Source organism: Pteronotus mesoamericanus, unplaced genomic scaffold, assembly GCF_021234165.1.
Source record: "Pteronotus mesoamericanus isolate MK-2021 breed Mesoamerican mustached bat unplaced genomic scaffold, CSHL_Meso_final contig_116, whole genome shotgun sequence".
Classification (NCBI taxonomy): domain Eukaryota; kingdom Metazoa; phylum Chordata; class Mammalia; order Chiroptera; family Mormoopidae; genus Pteronotus; species Pteronotus mesoamericanus.
This window is the reverse complement of record NW_026555027.1, coordinates 9,789,841-9,811,765: the sequence shown is the minus strand read 5'-3', so window position 1 is coordinate 9,811,765 and position 21,925 is coordinate 9,789,841. Positions and strand designations below refer to the sequence as shown.

The 21,925-nt window shown below is 57.8% G+C and overlaps 3 protein-coding genes across 3 annotated transcripts in view; 1 reads left to right on the top strand and 2 right to left on the bottom strand.

The window, feature by feature from the left end:
* The first annotated feature begins 7,724 nt into the window (after positions 1-7,724).
* The window catches only part of TSPEAR (thrombospondin type laminin G domain and EAR repeats), a 105,022-nt gene continuing 90,821 nt past the window's right edge, over positions 7,725-21,925 (top strand). Inside the window, exon 1 of the mRNA XM_054578919.1 lies at positions 7,725-7,841. Coding sequence (XP_054434894.1) covers positions 7,757-7,841 — 85 coding nt within the window. The 5' untranslated portion in view covers positions 7,725-7,756. The remainder of the gene's footprint in view (positions 7,842-21,925) is intronic.
* On the bottom strand, positions 15,560-16,400 carry LOC129075015 (keratin-associated protein 10-7-like). The gene is made up of 2 exons (XM_054578981.1): positions 15,996-16,400; positions 15,560-15,880 (listed from the first exon to the last, which is right to left on the bottom strand). The coding sequence occupies exons 1-2, from the start codon at positions 16,398-16,400 to the stop codon at positions 15,560-15,562; spliced, it is 726 nt and encodes a 241-aa protein (XP_054434956.1).
* Positions 20,587-21,381, bottom strand: LOC129074995 (keratin-associated protein 10-7-like). Its single transcript, XM_054578932.1, has one exon. The coding sequence runs from the start codon at positions 21,379-21,381 to the stop codon at positions 20,587-20,589; it is 795 nt and encodes a 264-aa protein (XP_054434907.1).

Below are 21,925 nucleotides of genomic sequence, written 5' to 3'. Positions count from 1 at the left end.
ATTGAACACACGGGTGCCTTGGTTACAGCATTCGAACATCTTGTGTCCTTGGAAAATGTGGTTTAAAAAAATGTCTTAAGCCCTGGCTGGTGTGGCTCAGTGGATTGAGCGCCTGCGAGCAGAAGGGTCACCGGTTTAATTCTCACTCAGAGCACATGCCTAGTTTGCGCACCAGGTCCCCAGTAGGGGGCATGCGAGAGGCAACCATACATTGATGTTTCCCTCTCTTTCTCCCTCCCTTCTCCTATCCCTAAAAATATATAAATAAAATCTTAAAAAGAACAAAAATGCCTTAAGATAACAAGGATAGACACCAACGCTGGGACCAAAACACTCTGATTTGGGGCTAGTCTTGGGGGCCAACTGGCCGGTACGCAAGTGGCCGGTGGGGGTGGCCACCGTCACTCCCACGCTTCCTTCTCCCCCTGCGCCGCCGTGTCAGAAGGCATTCGAAGCCAGTGTGTCCCCCTTCCGGGTCTCAAGGTCCCTGTGGCAGGGAGGGTGTGGCCTCTGCTCCTCAGGACCCTTCCTCCGCAGGCGCCCAGGATGCGCCTGAGCGGTGAGGCCGTGCGTTCTGCCTGCGACGCACGACTGGGGAGCAAACCCACCCTGGCCCCGCCTGTGAGGGAGGGCAGGCCACGCGTGTCTCTGACCTGCTTTAGGGTGCTCCAGGGAGCGCCGGCAAGGAGCAGACGTGTCTGGTCCATCCCCCCAAAGCCTGGCCTCCTCCTGGTATCCCCAAGTCTGCAGGGACCAGGCGGAGGGCGGGCGGCCTGCGGGGGTCCCAGGTGCAGGGCGGAGGTTCGCCCCGCTCCCGCTCCCGGACACTGGGTGATTCACATCAAACACTGGGCACCTTTGTTCCTGCCGGCTGTGCGTGCGCACGCGGGGCTTTGTTGCTCCTCGGCAGCGCAGGCCCTGTGGTGCCCGGCGGCCTCCCTAATTACAGCCCTGCCCGCACCCGCCCCCCGCGCCTTTGAAGTGGGTGCCGCTGCCCGCCGGCCTCGCACCCTGGTAATTGCAGCTTCCCTCCAGGCCGCCTGCCGGTTGCTAAGTTCCCCTGGGTCTTTTCAGCAGGTTGTTGGGGAAATTACAATGCAGCTCCGAGCACAAGGTAAAACCTATGCTTTTATCGGCGTTAGATTAATGTAGGTTAAGCTGTAAAGAATTTTAAGAACATGCTTTGTGTGGTAAGGATAGGTTTTGCCTGGAGGTGCCCCACGCACGCTGAAAATGACAGGCTAGGTAAGCCAGGGACAGGAAGCAGCCTGGTGGCCTCAGTGCGAGGTTGAGGCAGTGCCATTTGTCCCCACAGAGCAGGCGAGCCTGGGAGCCCTCTTCCTGCCTTCGGAGCACAGGGGCCGGGTGAAGAGCGCAAGGTAGAGCCTCTCCGCTTCGCCGCTTGTGCAGCTGCTCCCTTTCAATAACCAGCGAATAAGACAGCTTGAGTGACGAAACTGTGGTTTTTGGTATTTGAAGTAACCTAAAAGCCAGTTACGGGAGAAAATGCAGGTAACATTTCCTCCGAGCCCCTTACCCCCACCCCTGCCATTTAGCACTCTTTGAGAGAACCCCAGGAGTGCGCCCTCAGAGACGACTCCTCCAGCAATAAACGCGCTTTTAGAAGCGATTAGTTGGGGTTGGGGCAGAGGGTTTTGGTGTTCAGAAAAGTAACACTCAGAAATGCAGCGTGCCTTCCTCTGGTCATGCCTCTGGCGCCGAGTTGCCAGCCTTGATTGTGGAAGGGACGCTTCCTTCAGCCTGTTCCACACCAGCTCCTGGCGCACCTGAGACCCACGGTGAGCAAACCTGGCTGAGCCCAGAGCGTTCAGAGGAAAACTCCCAGGACGACCTCGCATCTCAAACGTGACACAGCTCACTGAGCCCTCGCACAGGGCTGGCCGGGGTGGAGTCCGAACGAAGGTCCCTTAGCCGCTGTGGGAGGCTATTACAGGGCAGAGTGGTGCAGAAAACAGTAAACAAAGCCTCATGCCTGTCATCACCGCCTCGGGGAAAGAGGGGCCTATTTAAAAGTGATCCCACTGTCGGGACCTGCGTACAAGAGCCACGTTGAAATTCCCAGAACAGTGGTTTCCAGACTTCAGTTTTTAATCTAGGGGAATCTTTCCCCCCTTAAAGTGACATGAGTAGGACTCCAATTTACAGGGACTATAAAACTGGCAGAGAGGCCAGCATCCCCTGCCGAAGAGCTTCTGCTCTCGGCCCAGCTTCCTCCTCCTCTTCCTCCTCCTCTGCTGCCCTCTGTACTTCCCTCCCTGCCCTGCGGTGTGCCCTGGTAGGTAACTTACGAAGAACTGCCTTTGCTATAGTAGTCAGGGCTCTACAGAGACATAGAACCAATAGGAGTTACAGCTATATATGGATGAATCTATATATTTCTTATCTATCTATCAATCAGTCATCTGTCTGTATCAGGAGAGATGGATGAAGGAATTGATTGGCCCACGTGACTGTGCGGGCTAGCAAGCCCATGGCGTCCAAAGTCTGCAGGGTAGGCTGGCAGGCTGGAGACCCAGGGCGGAGGTGGTACGGCAGTTCAGTGTGAATGCAGGCTTCCTCCCTCCTGGAAGGAAGCTTTCTTTTTCTGAAGGCCTTCACCTGATGGGCTGCAGCGCACTCACATTATAGGCAAAGGCAAGGAAACCCTGGAATTGATCCCACCTCATGAACACTTGAATTCTAGGTCAGCACTGGGATCTCTACTCCGTTCCTACCAGTCCTTCTGTGAAGTTCCTCTTCCAAAGCCGAAGGATTCAGGTTATTTTCTTAGTTTCCCAAACTGAACGTCATTTTCTTCATTTTGCTGCTCCCGATGCAGCAAATAGGGTTCCTTGTGAATCACCGTCTCTGGCAGCCCGAGCGCCCTAACAATGCCAGCGCTCCCCGGACCGCTGTGCGGAGGCCTCTTCCTCTTTTCCTGTAGCATGTGTACGGCTCAGGCTTTGTCCGTCTTTATCTTTTACCACCATGTTTACTTCAGGGAGCAAGTCAGTTTTTGCAACTTTGAGTGCTTCGCCCTGGTTAGAGAAAGCACTGACGTTGAGCTATGAGACAGAGATGCATTTTTTGTAATGATGTGAAAGAAAAAGGCACCACTGCTGAAGTAGCAAAACACATTCAACATACGTCTAGAAATAAAAGAACTTTTGGAAAAGGGGAATGTTCCATACCAACCAGGAAAACAATAACTCAGGAGCATGTAGGGATCACAAACATGCACCCAACACAGGGCATCAGGATTTATGGTGCAGCACTAGGTAGGAATACGGAAAAACGGAACAGCACAAAGCGCGCAGGAACCCCCGCATTCACACACTGAGAATGTAATATATCAGTAAACATATACGATATTTACAGGAATAGCTTTCCAGAAAACGTGAAGAACCTCCATAGTCAAAGCTCTAAAATTTTTTGATGAACTTAATTCAAGATTGGAATAAACAGAGAGAGATTCATATCTCCTGAGTGGGAAGATGTCATATCATAAAAATGTCCATTATTCTGAAATTGACCTACAAATTTATGCCATTCCAATCAGCATTCCTGTATCTTTTTTTATTGTTTGTTTTATTTTGGTTTTGTACATGAAGGTGAGAACCAGTCATTTTTTAAAGTTCATATGGAACAGAAAATATGTGAGCACTGCTAATGCACTTGTGAAAGGGAACCCTAATGCATATAAACACTCCCCATAATGAGCATTCGCGAGGTAGCATGCTGGCCAAGGAAGGAGACAGGGTTTTAAAACGGAGGTTAATGGACTGGATCCCAGTGTATGCAGGAGCCTAATCTACCATGAACGTGACATTCCGAGGTGGCGGCAAAGGAGAGGAATTTAATAAATGGTGCATAACAGCTTCTGGACACAGAGTTCCACTTACTGCATTGCCAGTATCACACTCACACTCCAGATGGAACAAAGAGCTAAACACAAACATACAACATGACAGCAGGGACATTTTAAAATTGTGTTTTAAGATGCATAAATCTTAAGGAAAATGTTACAGACTAAATAAAAGGTTAAAACACCTGGCAAAAGACAAAAAATCTAAAAGCATTCTTTAAAAACAAACAAACAAACCAAAGCATCAAAAGAGAAGTGATAGGAGATATTTGCGGCAACCGTTCAGCAGACAAAGGATTAACCATCCGACCATCCAAAGAAGAACTCTTCTGGTGATAACAGAAACGAACTCTTACTCTCGTTCTATGACCTCGCCAGACCTCTCTCATTAGATTGCAACCGGTGTCTCCTGGAGACTCTGGGCCTCACGTGTGCCCGCCAGGTGTCAGTGACTGACGGACAACACTGGGCGCCCGCGGGGAGCCCACCCGGGAGCAGGCCCAGGAGCAGCGAGCCCAGGGAGGTGGCCACTGAGCGCTGTCCAAGCCTGCCCACTAATCCCGTCTGCCTAAACCCGTGGTCACATGCCACGTGCATTCTTTATTCCCCAGTATTTCACATAAGTGACAGATTAGCTTAATAGAACTCCAAACTGGGAGGTTGCGTGGTGTTCGCATCTTATTTCTGTAACACGGAGTTGACATTTCAAGTTTCTCCTTTACCTGTCTACCTCATTTTCCTGGGGAGAGCTTTGTTCCCTGGTTGGGATATATTGAACAGCCCCCGAGGGGATGGGGACACACCGCGGGCAGCCTTTGGCTGCACAGCGATGCTCTCGGGGTTACTGTTGCAATGCAAGGAAGGCTGCCTGTGGTGCACGGCCGTCCAACCTGCGTGAATGACCGCGTCTCAGCAGAGTGACTGTAGCCCCCTCTCTCGGAGAGCAGACAGAGGGGAGTGACAAAGGTCTGCAGCAGAGGCAAACGGGCTGTGTTGGGGGGAAATACTTGGGTGGTTCTCTATTTACTCATTTGGAGGCAACTGGTGGACCAGGATGGGCTGGCCTTCTGGCCTGGTTTCCAGGGCTGGTTGAGGCTGTGTCTGGTTCCCAATAGGACATTAAGCCAGCCTGCTTCCTGCAAGTGACACCCAATGACAGAAGGTCTGGGCAGGTTCTGAACAGTCATGGAAGTAGCTCTGGTCTGTGACACTGTGGCAGGGCCACCCTCTGCCCTTTACATCTGGGCTGGTCTAGTGGGTTCCTGGGACACTTCTCCATGACCTTAGTGTGTGTGACTTGGGGAAAGTGATTTCAGCGTGGAGAAAATGGGGCAGAAAATGTGAAGCAGGTTTTTTGTTGCTGGTGCCTCAGAACCCTCCTCGCGTGGGTGTGCTGGCATGTCCCCAGGGAGGGGACCTGGAGGAATCCCACACCCCAGGCTCCTGTTCTCACTGCACATTGCAGAGCGCACATGCTGGGGACGTGTCTGCAGAAATGCTGCTTTATGTAAATTTACTTATGTAAATTGCATCACTTAATTTGCAGGCCCTTCCTCCATGCGGGTCCCCACCGGCCATGTTTCACATGTAGGAAATCAGCATTCAGAGCATTTCTGTGACTTGTCTGGGATGATGAGGGGCCCAGTCTAGAGAAAGCAATTCTGAGTTTTTCTCTGCGTTCAGGCACGTATTTTTGTGGTTTTAAATATGAACAAGATCCCACTAATTACCCCGATTGTCATCAAGAGCATTACCAGCATTACTGGGTCGGATGTAACAGAAGGAAACCTTTCCTGGAAGGGTTCAAGGCAACAAAATTCTGCTGCTTCAGATCTGGTTGTTAAAAGATGGCACATGATCTCATTTTTGATCAACCAATTCAAGGACAGTGAGAGGCTTGGGATCAGAGGTAAGGGGTCATATGGCCAGGTTAACAGGAGTCACAGTGACACAGCCTGGGGTTGTGGTTTGCAGAAGTGACATCTACCATCCTGTGGGAAGTCCCCTGCCCCCTCCCCACCACCTGCTTCTGCCTCACCCGGGGCTACCGTGACCCACAGAGTTCTCATTAATTGGGAAAGAAAAGAGGAAAGCTCGATTTATCCAATTTAAACGGCTGTCTTTGCCCCAGATAACGGGTCTTTCGCGATGTGGGGGGCTGTGTCTTTCCTTTTATCAGGTAATGATTACGATAAATTACACTGGGTGTGTGACGTTTCACAGCTCCTATGATCCCGTGTGGTCAGAAAGCCTCTGTCCCACATGGAGTGCCGAGCTGGGCATGGGCTGGCAGGGGGCCTGCGGCGGAGGGGAGGAAGGCCCAGCACAGGGGCGCACCTGGTGCTGGAATTGGGGTCCTGTGTAATACGAGCCACTTCCAGGGTTTCTTCATATGACCCCAAATAAGTGAGACTGCATGCCCAGGACAAAACCGTCTCTTAGTATCTGTTGGGGATACACACACACACACACACACACACACACCTATCATTTATCTATTTCTCTATCATCTATCTATTGAGAGAGAGACAGACAGACAGAGCCAGAGCCAGAGAATCTTTCCAGGCACAGAGGTAGTTTTACGGAAAGAGCCTCTGACACACTCCCTCCCTCCTTGTCTCTGTCTGTGTCTCTGTCTCTGTCTCTGTCTCCCTCCCTGTCTCTGTCTGTCTCAGTCTCCACCTCCCGCCAGCTGCAGCCCCAGGGCGTATGCTCCTCACAAACACCTGTGTCCCGCGCAGCCTCTGCCGAGACCCGGAGCTGGGCTGCCCCAGGAGAGCTTGGGGCTCACAGCTACAACACTGTCCTTTGGAGATGGGCAGCTTAGGGGTTGCAGACAGGGGTCCTGCCACCCCAGGTCGGGGTGGGATGCCAGGGGTCTCCTACAAGGGCACAACCCCCTGGCCGACTGCTGGGAGCTCTCTCGCAGCCTGTCCCTGGGCGCCGTTAGGCGGGGCGGGCAGGCAGGGGATTTAAACAGAATAGTCACACTTAATGGCTGTCTGCCTGGAGCAGCACTTCACGTCAACTGCGGTTTCGAGATGTCAAACTGGAGTGACCTTGGGCCTTGAAGATGTGAACCACCCGCTGCACACGCACGTGCTCACTCCCCTCCCCCGGGCGACTCTTCCCTCTGCTCATTAGCTGTTCCCTTGAAGGACTGACTTCCCTCCGGAGGGAAATTCCTGAAACCCAACAGTTGACAAACCCACACACCCTCCGGAGGGCCAGGCACCAGATAAAAGTGGGACGTCCACTGCCTAGAGCAGGACCTGCCGCTGCCACCAGGGGACCCAGCAGAGCGTGGGGACCTGCCGCTGGGACCCCAGGAGAGCGTGGGGACCTGTCACCTGGACCCCAGCAGGGGGAACCTGCAGCCCGGAGTCCAGCTAGCACCCTCGGGGACCTGCTCCCAAGCCCTCCCCAGCTGGTGGCCGAGCTCAGTCCTAAAAGGTTTCCAGCGTAGAGTCTACACGCGAGGAAAACAGGTTCTCTGAGTTTTTCTGGTTTGCTCTCAGCTCTCCGCTGGACGATCTATTTCTGTCTTTCCTTTGGGAAAAACGCGCTTTGCCAATGACTAATCGAGGCCCATGCAGAGATGTTATCAGCTGTCACCTGCACAGCAGGACCCGAGCCCATGCGGAAATGAGGAGATAGACAGGCAGGCGGCTGCAGCCTCGACCTGCCAGCACCACCTGCCTCCCCGGCAGAGCTGCTAGGAGCTGGCTGCCGCTAGGGCCACCTCTGTCCCTGCCGCGGGCCCTGGGCATGTGGCCATCCCAGTGACTGCCGGGGCTCCCCCCTGGACGGCTGACCCAGGTGTCTGAGGAGCAGCTGCCTCCCCTCGGGCCAAGTGTGAGCCCTGGATGGAGCTTGGGACCCAGACCCCTCATGTCTGTCCTGCTGACGCTGTGTGTCGTGCTCCTGCCCCTGGCGACTCCAGGCCGCGGTGGCCGGCGGTGGGAGCCGTGCACAGGTAAGGGGCTGCTGCCCTGGGAGCCGGAAGGGGTGTTGCTGTGTACTAAATGCTGCTTTCCAGTGCGAGTCCTCGGTGCCCTGGGACAGCTAGGGGTGGGACAGGCAGGAGTGGAGAAGATGAAAGGGAACAGGGAGGCGATCGCAATAGAAACCTGGTCTTTAAATGCTAACAGGGTGGGGACTCCGTTCAAAGAGTTAAGCAGCTGCCATCTGAGGCCCTTCGCATGTATTTACCTGCTTGGCCTCCTGGGGATAAAGGCCGTACACCTGCTTTAGGAATGAAGTCCGTGCAGGAGGCAGAGGACCCCAGGTCTGCACTCAGCAAAGCGCGGGGCCACCCCGCAGCCTGGCAGCTGTGTCCCAGGAGAAGTGACAAAGATGGAAACAGCCCCAAACACACCTTTTGGGGTGGCCTGCAGCGGCGGGGCGGGGGGGGGAGCTCCACGGGCCGGCTCACCGGGGCGACGGGTGCAGGGTGTGTGAAGCAGGAGGGCGGACTACGTACCCTCCTTTGCAGAAAGGCTGAGTGGACTCGCTAATGCCCGTGACCTCGCCACACCGTTCCGCATTTCTTACCAAGAGATTTTATTTACCAAACCCTACATTAAAAAGCAGAGTAACAGGGAAATGAGGCCTGGTAGCTAGAAACCCGGTTGCTGGACGGGGAGAGCATGGTATGGGCACATGTGGCCTCAGTGACCGTGGCAGTGTGGGCGCCACAGGGAGGCAGGGGGACGGTTTGCCATGCGCTTCTGGCTTTATTTACAAATTACTCATCCTTGGTTTCCTGGAACCAGCTGAATCCCCTCTATGTCATGGCTCTTTGCTCTGATGGCACTTGGTGCCCAATGATGTGACCAGGAGATGCCCGATGATGAGCCAAGTTGGCACACTGATGGCAGGGGCAGGGGTGTCCGTTAGAGTCCCCAGCCCCCGCCCCTGATCAGCCAGGGCCCCTCGGGTGGGAGGTGAGCAGCCCATGGGTGCCGGGGAGGCCGCGCTGTGGGGTGTGGGGAAGGTCTGAGCCCCTCCCGGGCTCCTGGGTCGCCTGCCCCTGTCCCTGTGGCTGTCTTGGGACACGAGATTTGCAAACCACCCAGGAGCCAGGCCAACCTGTCAGAAATCCCCTGGCTTCAGGTGACTGAAGGCTGCACGCCCTCCCCGGCACAGAGACCAGCCCTTGGGGACCCCGGGCAGCCCGGGAGCCCGTGCCGTCCCGAGTTCGCAGCAGTGTCCCTGCCGGTGGGGGATGAGTCACTGACATGTATCTTCACGTTCCCTTCAGCGCTGGGAACAGAATCAACCTGCATAATAATAATAAAGGTTATTTATAAAGCCGCCCCCTCTCCCCTGAAGGTACATTGCAAATAGTTAAAAGATGACCCAGTTCTAAATACCACAAACGAGGGAGGAAAGATAAAAGTCACATAAATAATATTGAACTACATTTGGAATACTCCCAAGACACTTGCATAAGGGCCAGCCAGGATTTCGGAGAGTTAAAAACACGACTTTGATTGCATTCAGTTTTGCAAAATGCCGTAGGGTTGTGTGTGTGTGTGTGTGTGTGTGTAGAAGCTGGACTTCACTTTCCTTTGGGCCTTGTTCAGGTTCTGTCGTTGCGTGCGTGCGTGTGTGTGTGTGTGTGTGTGTGTGTGTGAGAAACGCTGGGGCCTCGTCCGTGACACCTGATAGTTGAAGTCCCGGCTCCCAAACATGTGTCCACGTTGGAGCAGTGGCTGGTGGCTGACGTGCAGGTCACAGGGCAGCGGTGAAGGCTTCAGGTGTGCCCCTGTCTCAGGAGGGCACTGTGCTGGGGACAAGGCTGCTTTGCTCGCCACCACCGTGCTATCCCTCTGCCCTGGGTCAGGTTGCAGTTAAGTTCGCTGTAAGGCTGCGGGGGGCTTTTGGGCTAGGATTTTCAGGGATCCCTACCCAGGGGGCAGCAGAGGGGAGAGAAACTGCGCCCTAGAAAGCCTGGGTGGAGGCCGGAGGCTGGAGTGGCCTGGGAGCTGGGAGAACAGGGGACACTGGGTCAGTGGGACTTGGCATCGGTGTGGTTTCAGGTTCAGCGTCCAGGGGGCATAGGAAGGAGCAGTCCAGGAGGCCCGGGGAGCAGGGAGGGAGGGCCTTGCCTGGACAGGAAGCCGGCCACTTCAGCTGGCTTTCATAAGGAAGCAGGAGCGGTGTCCTGGACAGCTAAAGCGGCGTGGCGTCTGGGCGGGGGACAGGCGGGGGTCTTTGGGAAACCATGGCCAGGACCACGCAGGTGTGCGGACTGACCAGCTGCTCCCCAGCTGATGGACACACTGTCCAGCAGCAGGTCCCCAAGGCCCTTCTCAGGTGAGCTCATGGCTACAGGACACCTCCTACAGGAAGATGATGTGGCTGGGACCCTCTGCTGAGCGATGGGGCCTGGGGACTGGCTGGCTCCTCTGCCCCGTGCATGCGTCTCATGATCCAGTGTGAGTCTCAGCCAAGCTGGAGGTGGCCCAGCAGGGGGTCAGCCTGCGGAGGCTACCAGGGGGCCGGCGGGCAGTGCAGCCCCTGGGCCAGTCCCAGGGCCGGAGGGTGGAAGGGGCTCAGGGTGTGCGTGGGGCGTGTGCTGTGCATGTGTAGAGGCTGGACTTCACGTTCCTTTGGGTCTGCTAAGATCCCCGTGGCTCCTATAAGAAGCCCTTGATTCCAGCTGCATGATGTGTGTGCGGTGTCCTGCGGGGAGACACCTGGGTGGGGTGTTCTAGAGAGGGGCTCTCCATCAGGGAATGAACAGCGGCTGTGGGCGGGGGCAGGGTGGCGCTGGTGGAAGGTCCCTGTTGTCCGGACTGGGCAGAGTCAAGGCAGAGAATACTGTGGGAGTCACAGTGGAGACAGCTGGACACAATGCGCTGGGATCACTGACGGGCTCAGGGCGTCGGGGCAGAGGGAAGGGGTGAAGTGGGGGCTTGGAGGGGGTAGGATGTCAGGAGAACCGTGTCCGGCCGTCTGCATGGTGTCTACGAGTGTCATCTGTCACCTGGAAATAGTCAGAGGTGGGTCCTCACCCAGGACTCAGAGCCTAATCCACATGACACCCCCCACTCACCCTCCTTCCCTTCTCTGTTGGCTCAGTACCCTGGCAAGGAAGGCGCTGTGCCCGCTTGGGATGCCGCAGCCCGTAGTGCGTCCCTGCGCTGGGAGTCTGCACCTCCGTCTGGTCAGATCGTATCTCTGCAGAGCAAGGAGCTGTGAGAATCTCCGGTGGGGACGGGGGGAATCTTCAGTGGGAGCAGGAGCTCCACGGGCCAAGGCTTTCAGCAGGTGCGGGGGACCCCAGGGTGGGCCTAGTGCAGAAGTCCGCGAAGTGGTGAGACCTGGGGTCCCCTGCATCCCTTTGCTGGAGAAAGTACCCAGGAAATGCTGGGGAACAGCTTTGCACTTTAAAGCCAGCTGGGGTGTGGAGGCCCCAGAGGCGGACCAAGGGGAGGCAGGGGGCATCTGGCCTCCATTGCACCTGGGGCAGTAAGGGGTGAAGTCGAATTCTTTCACGGACTTTGTCCCTGGACTTCTTTAATGCGAGTGCTGCGGTCGGTCATTGGTGCTTCGGTGCTTCTGCGCGCAATTGGCATAATAACCGGTGTGAGTTCTGGGGAATCCCGGCGCTAAACCCAGGCCCCAGAGACCGGTTCCTGGGAGACGCCCCCTGCTGGTGGTTCACGCTTTTGCTTTTAAGGAGCCCATTGCTTCTGTTCCCTGGTCAGCAGCCCTTTGTTCACTCTGAGCGGGAGCGCGCTAGCCCGGGGAATCCGGGTAGCCAGCCCTGGGCCGGGCTGGGCCGGGCCGCGCCGGGCCGCGCCGTTCCACACCAGCCCCAGGCCGGCACTGGGAAGTCCCGTAGGCCGTGGGGAAGACGGGGCTGCCGCTTTACCTGCTTGACACTTCGGCACAGCTGGGGAGTGGTCGGCAATTGGGCACAGACGGTCCCAACGCTTGTAGTGCTGAGACTTTTCACTTATGTCACTTTTAGCAAAAGATCACACGAGACATCAAATGAATGACACCCCCCCCCCCCATCAGTACAGGCTCAGCGACCTGCTACTCTGGAGCACTCTGGAGGAGACCCCTGCACACCCCTCACCCTTGTCTCTGCAAATACAAGTCTGAGGGACCACCCATCCCGATCACCCCCTCCCCAGCACAGAAAAGGCCACGCCCTAAACCAGGGCACACTATCACCCTGACACCTGTTTTCCTTTAAAAAAGTTCTCAGCTTATAGGACAGGTTTTATTATTTTGCCTCCCTCTCCGCATAGAAATCAGGAAACAAAGAATATTCATTTTTATAATGGAAGCTTGAATACTTTGCTCTTTGAGTAAATCATGATTTCCAGGTAGCCTTTTTCCGCAGTAAAGGCGCATGATTCCAGGTCGGGACTGCTTTCCTGCTGGACACCCCCCACCCCGCAACCCTGCCCCAGTTCCGGGTCCCCCCACCCGCTGCCCCATCCTCCCAGGTGGATTCTGAGCCCGCGGCTTAGAGAGCTCCGCGTTGAGGCGGGAGGCACCCACCTCTCCTCCCCTCCTGGGAGTCTGGGGGCGGGGAAAAGGGGCGGAGGTCCTCGGCTATCGCCCTCTGCGTCCCAACCACGCCTCTGCGCTTGCAGGAGCACCCTGAACGCAGACTCAGGCCCGGGGCTGGGGGCTCACTGAACCTCTGCGCGACACCCTTCACCCCGCAGCCGAGTCCACGCGGACGCCACGTGCCCCGCGCCCAGCTCCGCTTGGGAAGCGGGGAGAGGGGCATCGGACGTTAAAGACACTCCCTTCCCTCGCAGCTACTGGGGTTGGGACCCCGTCTGTTCACGCTTCATTTTTCATCCCACCCCCAGGTCCGGGCTTGGTGCTGCCGGGGCCCAGGTACCTCTGCCCCGGGGTGAAGATCTTGCCGGGTCTCAGGCGAATCCAATCTAACGAGCATCTCCGGTACTTACCTGCCAATGGGGTGGGGCGAGGGAGAAGAAATGCCAACCTTGCTGCCAAGGTGACTCCAGGGTCGGCTTGCAGCCCGGGAGTCCCCTCCACCCCCGCTCAGGCCGCAGGCGAAGGGAGGGGGCCGGGAGGGGCCGCCTGGGAGGCGACTGCTGCCATTTCTGGGCGGGAGAGGGGTGGGGTGGGGTGGGGTGGTGGCGGCCCGGCCCGGCCCCGCCTTAGGGTCTGCTGGCTGGGCCGGGTCGGCGCGGAGCCCTGGGGACGCGGAGGCGTCCTGCTACGTGGAGGGAAAGGCGTCGTGTGCGCGCGTGCATGTGCACGCACGAGCGCCGCAGAGAAAATCCCGGAGGTATCCGCCCAGGTGATAAAATTTGTGCCGTGTTCTTCCTTCCACGGTTTGCATGGAACCCTGCCGCAGGTCTCGCGCGTGGAGGTGGTCGCCGCTCCACAGACCCACCTGGCACGGTGTGCGCGCTGGCAGCCAGGCTCAGGCGCAGCCTGCGGAGACGCTCTCGCTGCTCAGGGGGGCGCTCGGGAACCGTGCGCTGGGTAACGAGCTTTCCCGGGAAGCCTGCGGGTCACACCCCGCGCCCCGGGGGTTGAGGCTGGGGTTAGGGCAACCCAGGGGCGAGTCATCAGTGTTGGTGACAGGCCGCTGAGGTGTCCCAGCAGCACAGCACTGTCTGGTGGCTCGCCTGGCTGCTTCTGGTTAAACCAGGGCGCTCTTGGCCAGGGTGACTTGCCCGACGCCACTGGGCTCCATCCGAGGTCGGAGGGATGGAATTCGGGGCCTTGAACTTATTTGGGAAACACTGAGTCTTTGTGCCCTGACGCTAACCCAGAGGTAGCAGCCCTGCAGCCATGTCCGGGGTGCGGTGTGTTGGCAACACCTGGGACTGTGGCCAGCATCCTTGAGCCTCATGGCAGATTTGCGGGGACATCTGTCCCCCACCCAAGCGAGGCCGCCTTTCCTTCTGTTGGTTAATACCTACATGAAAAGGGCACCTCACAACATCATTTGTTTAAAAAAAAAATTGGTAACTATTTTCTCACAATTGTCTCCCCTGGAAATCTAGAGTATTACATTTTATGCATTTAAATAAATACTGTCTTCGAGGAGGGGCCTATGGGTTCACCATCCACCCAGACCCATAAACGTTTGGGGTCCCCAGTTCACTGGTCTTTGGGGGGTGCAGGTGAAGTTGTCCAGAGGGAGACCACTAAAGGCTTAGGGGAGGCTACAGGGGACAGATATCCAGGGGATTTTCTGGCTCTGTAACATCTGGGAGAATTGATTTCTCACACACCCTTTCATAGTGGGGTCCCCAGAAAGAGGGACAGGGTACCCCAGGAGAATTGTGGGGGAGGGGCAGGGTCCCCAGGGGAAGGAGCCCCAGGATGTGGAAGGACTGTGGGTGCTAATCTGTAGGAATTCACACCACCCAAATCTAGTTCCACGGACAGTTTCCCTGAGGACCCCCCTTTAGTGAGGGCAGTTCTGGAAGAGCCAGGCTAGTCCGGGTGGTCTGGACCAGGTTTTCTGGGGGACATTTCATGAGGGTCAGGTGATCTCTTAAACCTGCTCCAAGGGTGGGTCACTCATGGTCGATCCACCTCCCTTTGAAGAGTGTCTTGCTGGATTTCATGGCTTCCTGGGGGGAGGGGGTGTCATGGCAATAGCAGGGAAGGATCAAGAGCGAGGAGGTGGCACTAGATGGAGTATGGAGTAGGGGGACTTCTGTCCAGGAGTGGGGGATGGGCTTGGGAAGTCTGGAAAATGCGGAGGCTCCATCCAGGCTGGCAATAAAGGGAAACCCTCCAAAGGCAGCAAGCCTGGGTCCCCGAGCGTGGGCGCTTGAAGTCACCTACCCCCTGCCCTTTGCCCTCTGCCCTCTGCCCTCTGCTCTCTGCCCCACCCAGGCGAGAACTGGAGCCAGGGTTCTGCCCGCCCTCAGCCTGTGCAGGCCCAGACGCGACACTGGAATAAAGTGAGGAGGTTCAAAGGGGAGATGGAGGGACACACTCCATCTGTAGAAACCCTCTGTGCCAGCTGTGCCCCAGGAATGCCCTGCTCCAGCTGCCTCCTGGCCCAGAAGCCAGCACAGGCCCAGCCCCCAGTGTCCTCGGACTGACCCCGGAGAGCCGGGCCCGGGACAACAGAACCCTTTCTTTCACCAAGCGCCTGCTGGCCAGGTGGCTGTTGGCCACTTGAATCCCAGATGTGCAGCACAACCGCCCCAGAGCTGCCCAGAGGCGCAGACACAGGAGCGGGGGTCAAGGACTGCCCTGGGCGGGCCTCAAGTCAGCACTGGGAAAGTTGCCAACATGTGACTTGTGTAAAGATGCAAGAGCCAGGGTGATGTTGGCCCAGAGGGCTGGAGAAAACCTACAGCTAGGCTCAGAGAGAGGACATCAGGGCCAGGACAGCCAGTTTATTCAATCAGCTCAAGACGCGTGTATGAGGAGGGGAGGGCAAACAGCACGTCGTCATGGGGGTCGAGACAGGCTATGAGAGAAGGGCCAGGGGCCATGTCTGTCAGAAACAACCTGGAGACCCCCCAGTAATAAGGGAGGGCTGTCTAGGCTTTATCTGGGCCTGATGTGGGGGCTGCAGATAGGCTCAGTCTGGTTGTTGGGGTCCGAGGTCAGTGAGTGTTCATGCTAGGACTTGTACCAAGGTACGTGCTGGGTAAAATACTGAAGGCCGTGTGAGGAGGGTGGGGGCTGGCCCTGGCGGGACGTGCCTTGTCAGCAGCAGGCCTTCTGGGCTGAGGCGGGGACGCAGCAGGCCGGGCGGGAGCACGCACGGCGGCAGAGCAGGGACACGCAGGAGGCCGGGCGGCAGCAGCTGGGCTGGCAGCAGGAGGGGCCACAGCAGGAGGAGACGGGCACGCAGCAGGCGGGTCTGCACACGGGGCGGCAGATGAGGGACACGCAGGAGGAGGGCCTGCAGCAGGCCGAGGGGCAGGGGGTGGGCTGGCAGCACGAGGAGGCGGCCCCAGAGCAGACGGGCACACAGCACGCGGGCCTGCAGCAGACGGGCGTGCAGCACATGGGCGTGCAGCAGGCCTGCTGGCAGGGGGAGGAGGTGCAGCAGGAGGGCAGGCAGGAGCTGGCGCAGGCTGACTGGCAGGGGCTGGGCCCACAGGCCACCTGACAGCAGGGGTCTGGACACGCAGCTCACTGGGGTGCAGACCAAGGTCTGGCAGGAGGCTGGTGCGCAGCAGCTGGGGACACAGCAGGTGAACGGGCAGCAGCTGGGGGCACAGCAGGTGGACGGGCAGCAGCTGGGGACACAGCAGGTGGACGGGCAGCAGCTGGGAGCACAGCAGGTGGACGGGCAGCAGCTGGGGACACAGCAGGAGGACGGGCAGCAGCTGGGGACACAGCAGGTGGACGGGCAGCAGCTGGGAGCACAGCAGGTGGGCGGGCAGCAGCTGGGAGCACAGCAGGAGGGCTCACAGCAGCTCTCTGGACAGTCGTCCACCTGCCAAGGGGTGTCAGTGCAAGAGTCACTGGAGCGGGGCAGGCAGACGCGGCTGCCGTAGCTCAGGTCGCTGGAACAGACGGACAGGGTGGAGGTGGCCATGGCGGGGCAGTGGATTTTGAAGAGGGTGTGAGTGTGTGTGAGTGTGAGTGTGAGTGTGTGAGGTTCTGGGGCTGTCAGCCTTTATACCCCTCCTCTGTGTTGTGCGTTGCCCCAGCAGGCGGCCCACACGCCCTCCCTTCCTTGTTGGTGTTTGGAGTCCGTTTCTGCGGAACCCTCATTAGAGCTGGTTTATTTTCCCAGGAGGTGCTGCCCAGCTCGTAAATGTCTTGCCTGCATGTTGGGGCTGGGTGGCCAGTCCTGACCAAGTCTACTGAGTGGGCAGAGAGACGGGCTTGGGGCAGAGCTGAGGCAGGGGGACAGAGGGTGGGCCGCTGGGTGCTCGTTGCAGGGACCTGGCAATGGGGGAAGGTAACTTGGATTTTGGGTTCCAGGAAAGGGTCCTCACGTGGGTCTCTGTCTCTGGGGCCTGTGGTCCCCTTTCTTTTGCATTGTCACCAAGTTCCTGCAGATGATGGGGGACAGAGGTCAAAATACCGGGCCGTTCTGCCTGTGGTTGGGGCTCCTGTCGCTGCCCCAGTCTGTGGCCTGACGGACGGGCGCAGCCTGGGGATGAGCGGCTCAGTGCTGCCCTTTCTCCCGATGGCGTCCCTGGGTGGCGGGGCTGTGCCATGGGCAGGGGCAGGGCAGTCCTGTGCCCAGCTGAACAGCAGCCACCAAGCTGCGGCACGACTCCTCTGAAACCTCTGGCTCGCAAGGCGCCTGTGGTGCGCGTCAGGAAGGCAGGCGCAGGGCAGCCTGCGCAGGGGAGCGGGTTAGCGCAGCTCCTGAGAAGGCTGAGGGTTCATTATTTTATTACTATTGTTATTATTCTGTTGTTTTTGTCTCAATGACATTTTAAACCAGAACACTCATACTTAGAAAGTATGAGAGCCATATTTATCATACGAAGTTTATCATATACAGCAGGTCCTCGAATAACGATCTCTCTCATTATAACGCTGATGAGAGGTTGTAGGGCCTTACCTCTTGCTTGTATCAGAGCCTGCGGTCAAGCTGCCTTTGTTATCTGTCCTGTCACTTGAGGGTGCAGAATCTTTCGACAGCACTAAGTGAAGACTGACCGTACATTTGACTTTGTGTCTCAGGGCGGCTGTAACAATTGATCATACACGTGATGGTTTAAAACAACCGAAATTAACCCTCCCGGGCTCTGGAGGCCACAAGACTAAGAGCAGTTTCCTGAGCTGTGACCCAGGTGTGGCAGGGCCCCCAGGAGGCTCCGGGGTGACCTTCCCACCTCTTCCTGCTTCTGGGGCTCCAGGTTCTGACCCTCGGCCGTGACCCCGGCCTTGGAAGCTCTGCGTCTGTGGCGAGGTGTCTGTGTCCTGTCCGTGTGAGAAAGTGGAGTCTCAGCCTCCCCGCAAAGGCCACTCGTGGGGCCACTCAGGGCCCACCTGGCTGACCCACAGCCGTCTCCCGTCTTGAGGTTCTTGATTGATTTAGTTATTTATTTATTAAAGGTTTTATTTATTTTTAGAGAGAGGGGAAGGGAGTGAGAAAAGGAGGGAGGAAAACATCATTGTGTGGTTGCCTCTTGCGCACCCCACACTGGGGACCTGGCCTGCACCTCAGGCGTGTGCCCTGACTGGGAATTGAACCGTCAACCCTTTGATTCGTAGGCCGGCACTCGATCCACTGAGCCATACCAGCCAGGGTTCGAGATTCTTGATTTAATCAGCAGCCTGCAGTCAGTCTGCAGGGTCCTTTCCCTCACACAGGTTTGGGGTTGGGACAAGGCTGTCTTGGGGACATTATTTGGCCCCCTGCATCATCCCTGGCAAACACGCCGTGTTTTACCTGCCCCACATGGTCTCTCTCCTACTCCACTCAGCCCCGACTCTCACTGCCTGATTAGATGTGTTCGGCAGGTCACTGTGGGCCCTTGTTTCCTCTTCGACAAGATGGGGGTGGGTCATAGTGGACTCAGGCCATTGTGTGATTTAAACATGTTCCGTGCCTGAAATTTACTAGGTCGTTCACAAAGCCACTGGTTTCACCAAGATTTCATTGGCCACATGGCAGCATCGTGCTTAGCAAGGCCACCTGGATTTATACTAAGCCTAGGAGAGCCACGATGTGTTTAGCCGGATGGTTACCTGCTGCCGGTTCGGCACGTGGGTCTGGCCAGAACACGCGCAGCAGGGAGCTGAGGCTTCAGACCCAATGGCGAGTTCGCACTGCCTAGCTCTCTGGTAAGATTTAAAGCACTGATTTCCTGGATTTCTAGAGTGTTCTGGTGAAACGGGAGGCCTTGTCCAGTGCGTGCCAGCGCTTCTTTCACAAGCGGCCACTTACTGGGGTAACCTTATAAGCTGTTGCCTGCGAGATGGCTTTGGGCAAAAGGAGAGCTTCAGGCAGCCTGTTCTCTCAGCTGCTCTCACGCACTTAACCTCCACCCTAGCACTTCACGCTCAGAACTTCAGGTGAGGACAGGGCCACGAGGACAGGCAAATGGCTCTGCCCGGTCAAGAGCGTCCAATGCCCCCAGGGCCGCTCATCTCCGCCGCCGGCAGCTCCCCTTCTGCTCAGGCTGTGGCTGTGACAATGCAGAACCCTAGATGGCAGTTTCTCCCAAACCTATCGGATTCCCCATCATCTTCCTCCCCAATCAGCATCTTCTACTGGACAAAAGGCACAGTTTCTTTCCAAAATGCATTCTGTAAAAGGACGTGCACGTGCCACTGGGAGCTCTCAGAACAGCGACCTCTGCTAGGAAGGTCTCACCCCATGAACTTGCCTTGGGCTCTCGGGGCTGGGACCCAGGGCCCTGTCCTAGGCTGCCCGGAGTCATTTAGCGGGCAGGGAAACAGTGATGAGTGGCAGGGACAGACCCCAGAGACTGACTGGAAGTACCACGGGCTCAGCGGCAGGACCGGGGGGCTGGGAGGTGGGGGCGGAGTCCAGGGGGCCCGGGCAGGAGAGGCAAGTTTGGAGGAAGGTCCTGTCTGGAGGGGTAAATGGCCTGAATCCAGGAGAAACTCTGGGGACATATCAGGAGAGAGAGCCAAAGTCCCCACACCATAGTGACGCAGAAGGCAACGGGTGCTGGCAAGTCAGAGAGTGAAGGAGCAGGAGAGGCACGTCCTGGAGCTGAGAGCCAAGCTCTGTGGAGACAGACAGGTGACAGGAGAAGGGATGGGAGTGCAACTGATCTCCGCTGCGATCCGGGAAGGTCAGCAGCATGGCGGGGGGCGGGGGGGGGGAAGGATGTCGTGGTGGAGGGGTGAGCAGGGGAGAAATGGGGCCGCCCAGAGCTATTAGGCAGCTCCCCTCTGGAGGGGTGCAGGCAGAGCTGAGAGGGAGGACAGCTGGGTTTCATTTGTCACTGTTACATGAGAGAAGACTTCGGGACACATGTGACCCCAGCGGAATGCTCCCGAGAGAGGGCTTAGGAGCCAGAGGAAGCAGGTGGCCAGGAGGGCTTGGCAGCCAAGTGCAGGTGCTTGTCCAACCCCAGTGCCCTGGGCGTGGGCAGAGGGGCTGCTGCATCTGCCCGTCCCCTCTCCTTGGGGGAGATGCTGAACCCCATGTCCTCCCAGCCCCCTTTGCCAGGAGGCCTTCCTCCAAGGGGACCTCTCAGGGGGATGTCCTGGGCAGCGTGGTAACTGTGCCCGGGACTGGCCATGGCTAGGTCCCTGAGGATCCACCACCGGGCAGGCTCCTGGGAAGGGGGCTGCCCATACTGAGGCCCCCACTCCTGGGACTGGCCCAGATCCTGCGGGATGGGAGCCAGGGGCTGTTCAGCATCGGCAGGGACCCTGAGGGAGGGCCCGCGCAGCAGGGGGTCAGCAGGGCAGCCAGGGCACTGGGCCCGGCCTCTGTGAGGACTGGCTGGCAATCCAACTAGAAATGGCCGAAAGAGAACCAATCCCATTGAGGTTAAATGCAGGTGACTTTATTAGTTTTCCAAGTAGCCTCTGAGGAGGTGAGACCACTGAGACTTGCCTTGTGGACATGGTCCCCAACCTGACCACTGGGCCGCCAGGCAGAGTGCACCATGGGCTTGGGCAGGACCATCCTGAGTTTGATGGAACTTCCTCCTGGGCTGAGAGCAGGAGGGGTTGTCAGGGCATCTCAGGACTTCCTAAGAGTAAAACCCTAAAGGCGGCTGTGAAGCCAGCAGTGCCCCATGGTGTCTGGCTGGCCCTGGGGAGGGCACGCCCAGTCAGCAGCAGGACTTCTGGGCTGAGGCAGGGACGCAGCAGGTTGGGCGGGAGCACACACGGCGGCAGAGCAGGGACATGCAGGAGGCCGGGCGGCAGCAGCTGGGCTGGCAGCAGGAGGGGCCACAGCAGGAGGAGACGGGCACGCAGCAGGCGGGTCTGCACACGGGGCGGCAGATGAGGGACACGCAGGAGGAGGGCCTGCAGCAGGCCGAGGGGCAGGGGGTGGGCTGGCAGCACGAGGAGGCGGCCCCAGAGCAGACGGGCACACAGCACGCGGGCCTGCAGCAGACGGGCGTGCAGCACATGGGCGTGCAGCAGGCCTGCTGGCAGGGGGAGGAGGTGCAGCAGGAGGGCTGGCAGCAGGAGGGCAGGCAGGAGCTGGCGCAGGCTGACTGGCAGGGGCTGGGCCCACAGGCCACCTGGCAGCAGGGGCTGGACACGCAGCTCACTGGGGTGCAGACGAGGGTCTGGCAGGAGGCTGGTGCACAGCAGCTGGGGACACAGCAGGTGGACGGGCAGCAGCTAGGGACACAGCAGGAGGGCTGACAGCAGCTGGGGGCACAGCAGGTGGAGGGGCAGCAGCTGGGAACACAGCAGGAGGGCTGGCAGCAGCTGGGGACACAGCAGGAGGGCTGGCAGCAGCTGGGGGCGCAGCAGGAGGGCTCACAGCAGCTCTCTGGACAGTCGTCCACCTGCCAGGGGGCGTCGGTGCAAGAGTCACTGGAACCGGGCAGGCAGACGCGGCTGCCGTAGCTCAGGTTACTGGAGCAGACGGACAGGGTGGAGGCGGCCATGGCGGGGCGGTGGGGCTGGAGGTGAGCTGGGAGGAGAGTATGGGTGTGTGAGTGTGGATGTGAGGTTGTGAGAGCTGCTGAGGGTGGCTGGGCTTATATACAGCTCAGGGGCGTGTGTTTCCCATCATCACGAGGGCACGGGAGAGCCTGTTTCCTTGTTGTTGTTGGAGCAGGCCCCTGAGGACGCTTGCCATGGACCCACGGAAGGCAGCTCAACTTACTAAAGCCCTGAGAGGTCGGAGCTCAGGGCCCACGGAACTGGGGAGCAGGGAGGCATCAATAGCTGGGCCAGACCTGGTCACGGACACAGGAGGGCCAGCCATCCTGACAGCCCCACTCTGAGCACCTTTCTGGGGCTTCTTACTCTTATTTCTCCTATTTCTCAATACTCAGTTGAATCATAAGCATATTTTGTCCTTCTTTTTTATATCCTCTTTTTTAGGATGTAATTCTCTCCAGAATCCATAAACCAATGAATAGTTTGGGAGCTATGTTTATTTTTATTGTATTAGCAAACACTTAAATAATAGCTCTTGCTATGCCA

Coding starts and splice junctions, on each gene's coding strand:
- LOC129074995 (XM_054578932.1), bottom strand. CDS start 21,381: ATGGCCGCCTCCACCCTGTCCGTCTGCTCCAGTAACCTGAGCTACGGC.
- LOC129075015 (XM_054578981.1), bottom strand. CDS start 16,400: ATGGCCACCTCCACCCTGTCCGTCTGTTCCAGCGACCTGAGCTACGGC. Junction 15,881..15,995: donor AGACCTTGGTCTGCACCCCA/GTGAGCTGCGTG, acceptor CCCTGCCAGCAG/GCCTGCTGCACGCCCATGTG.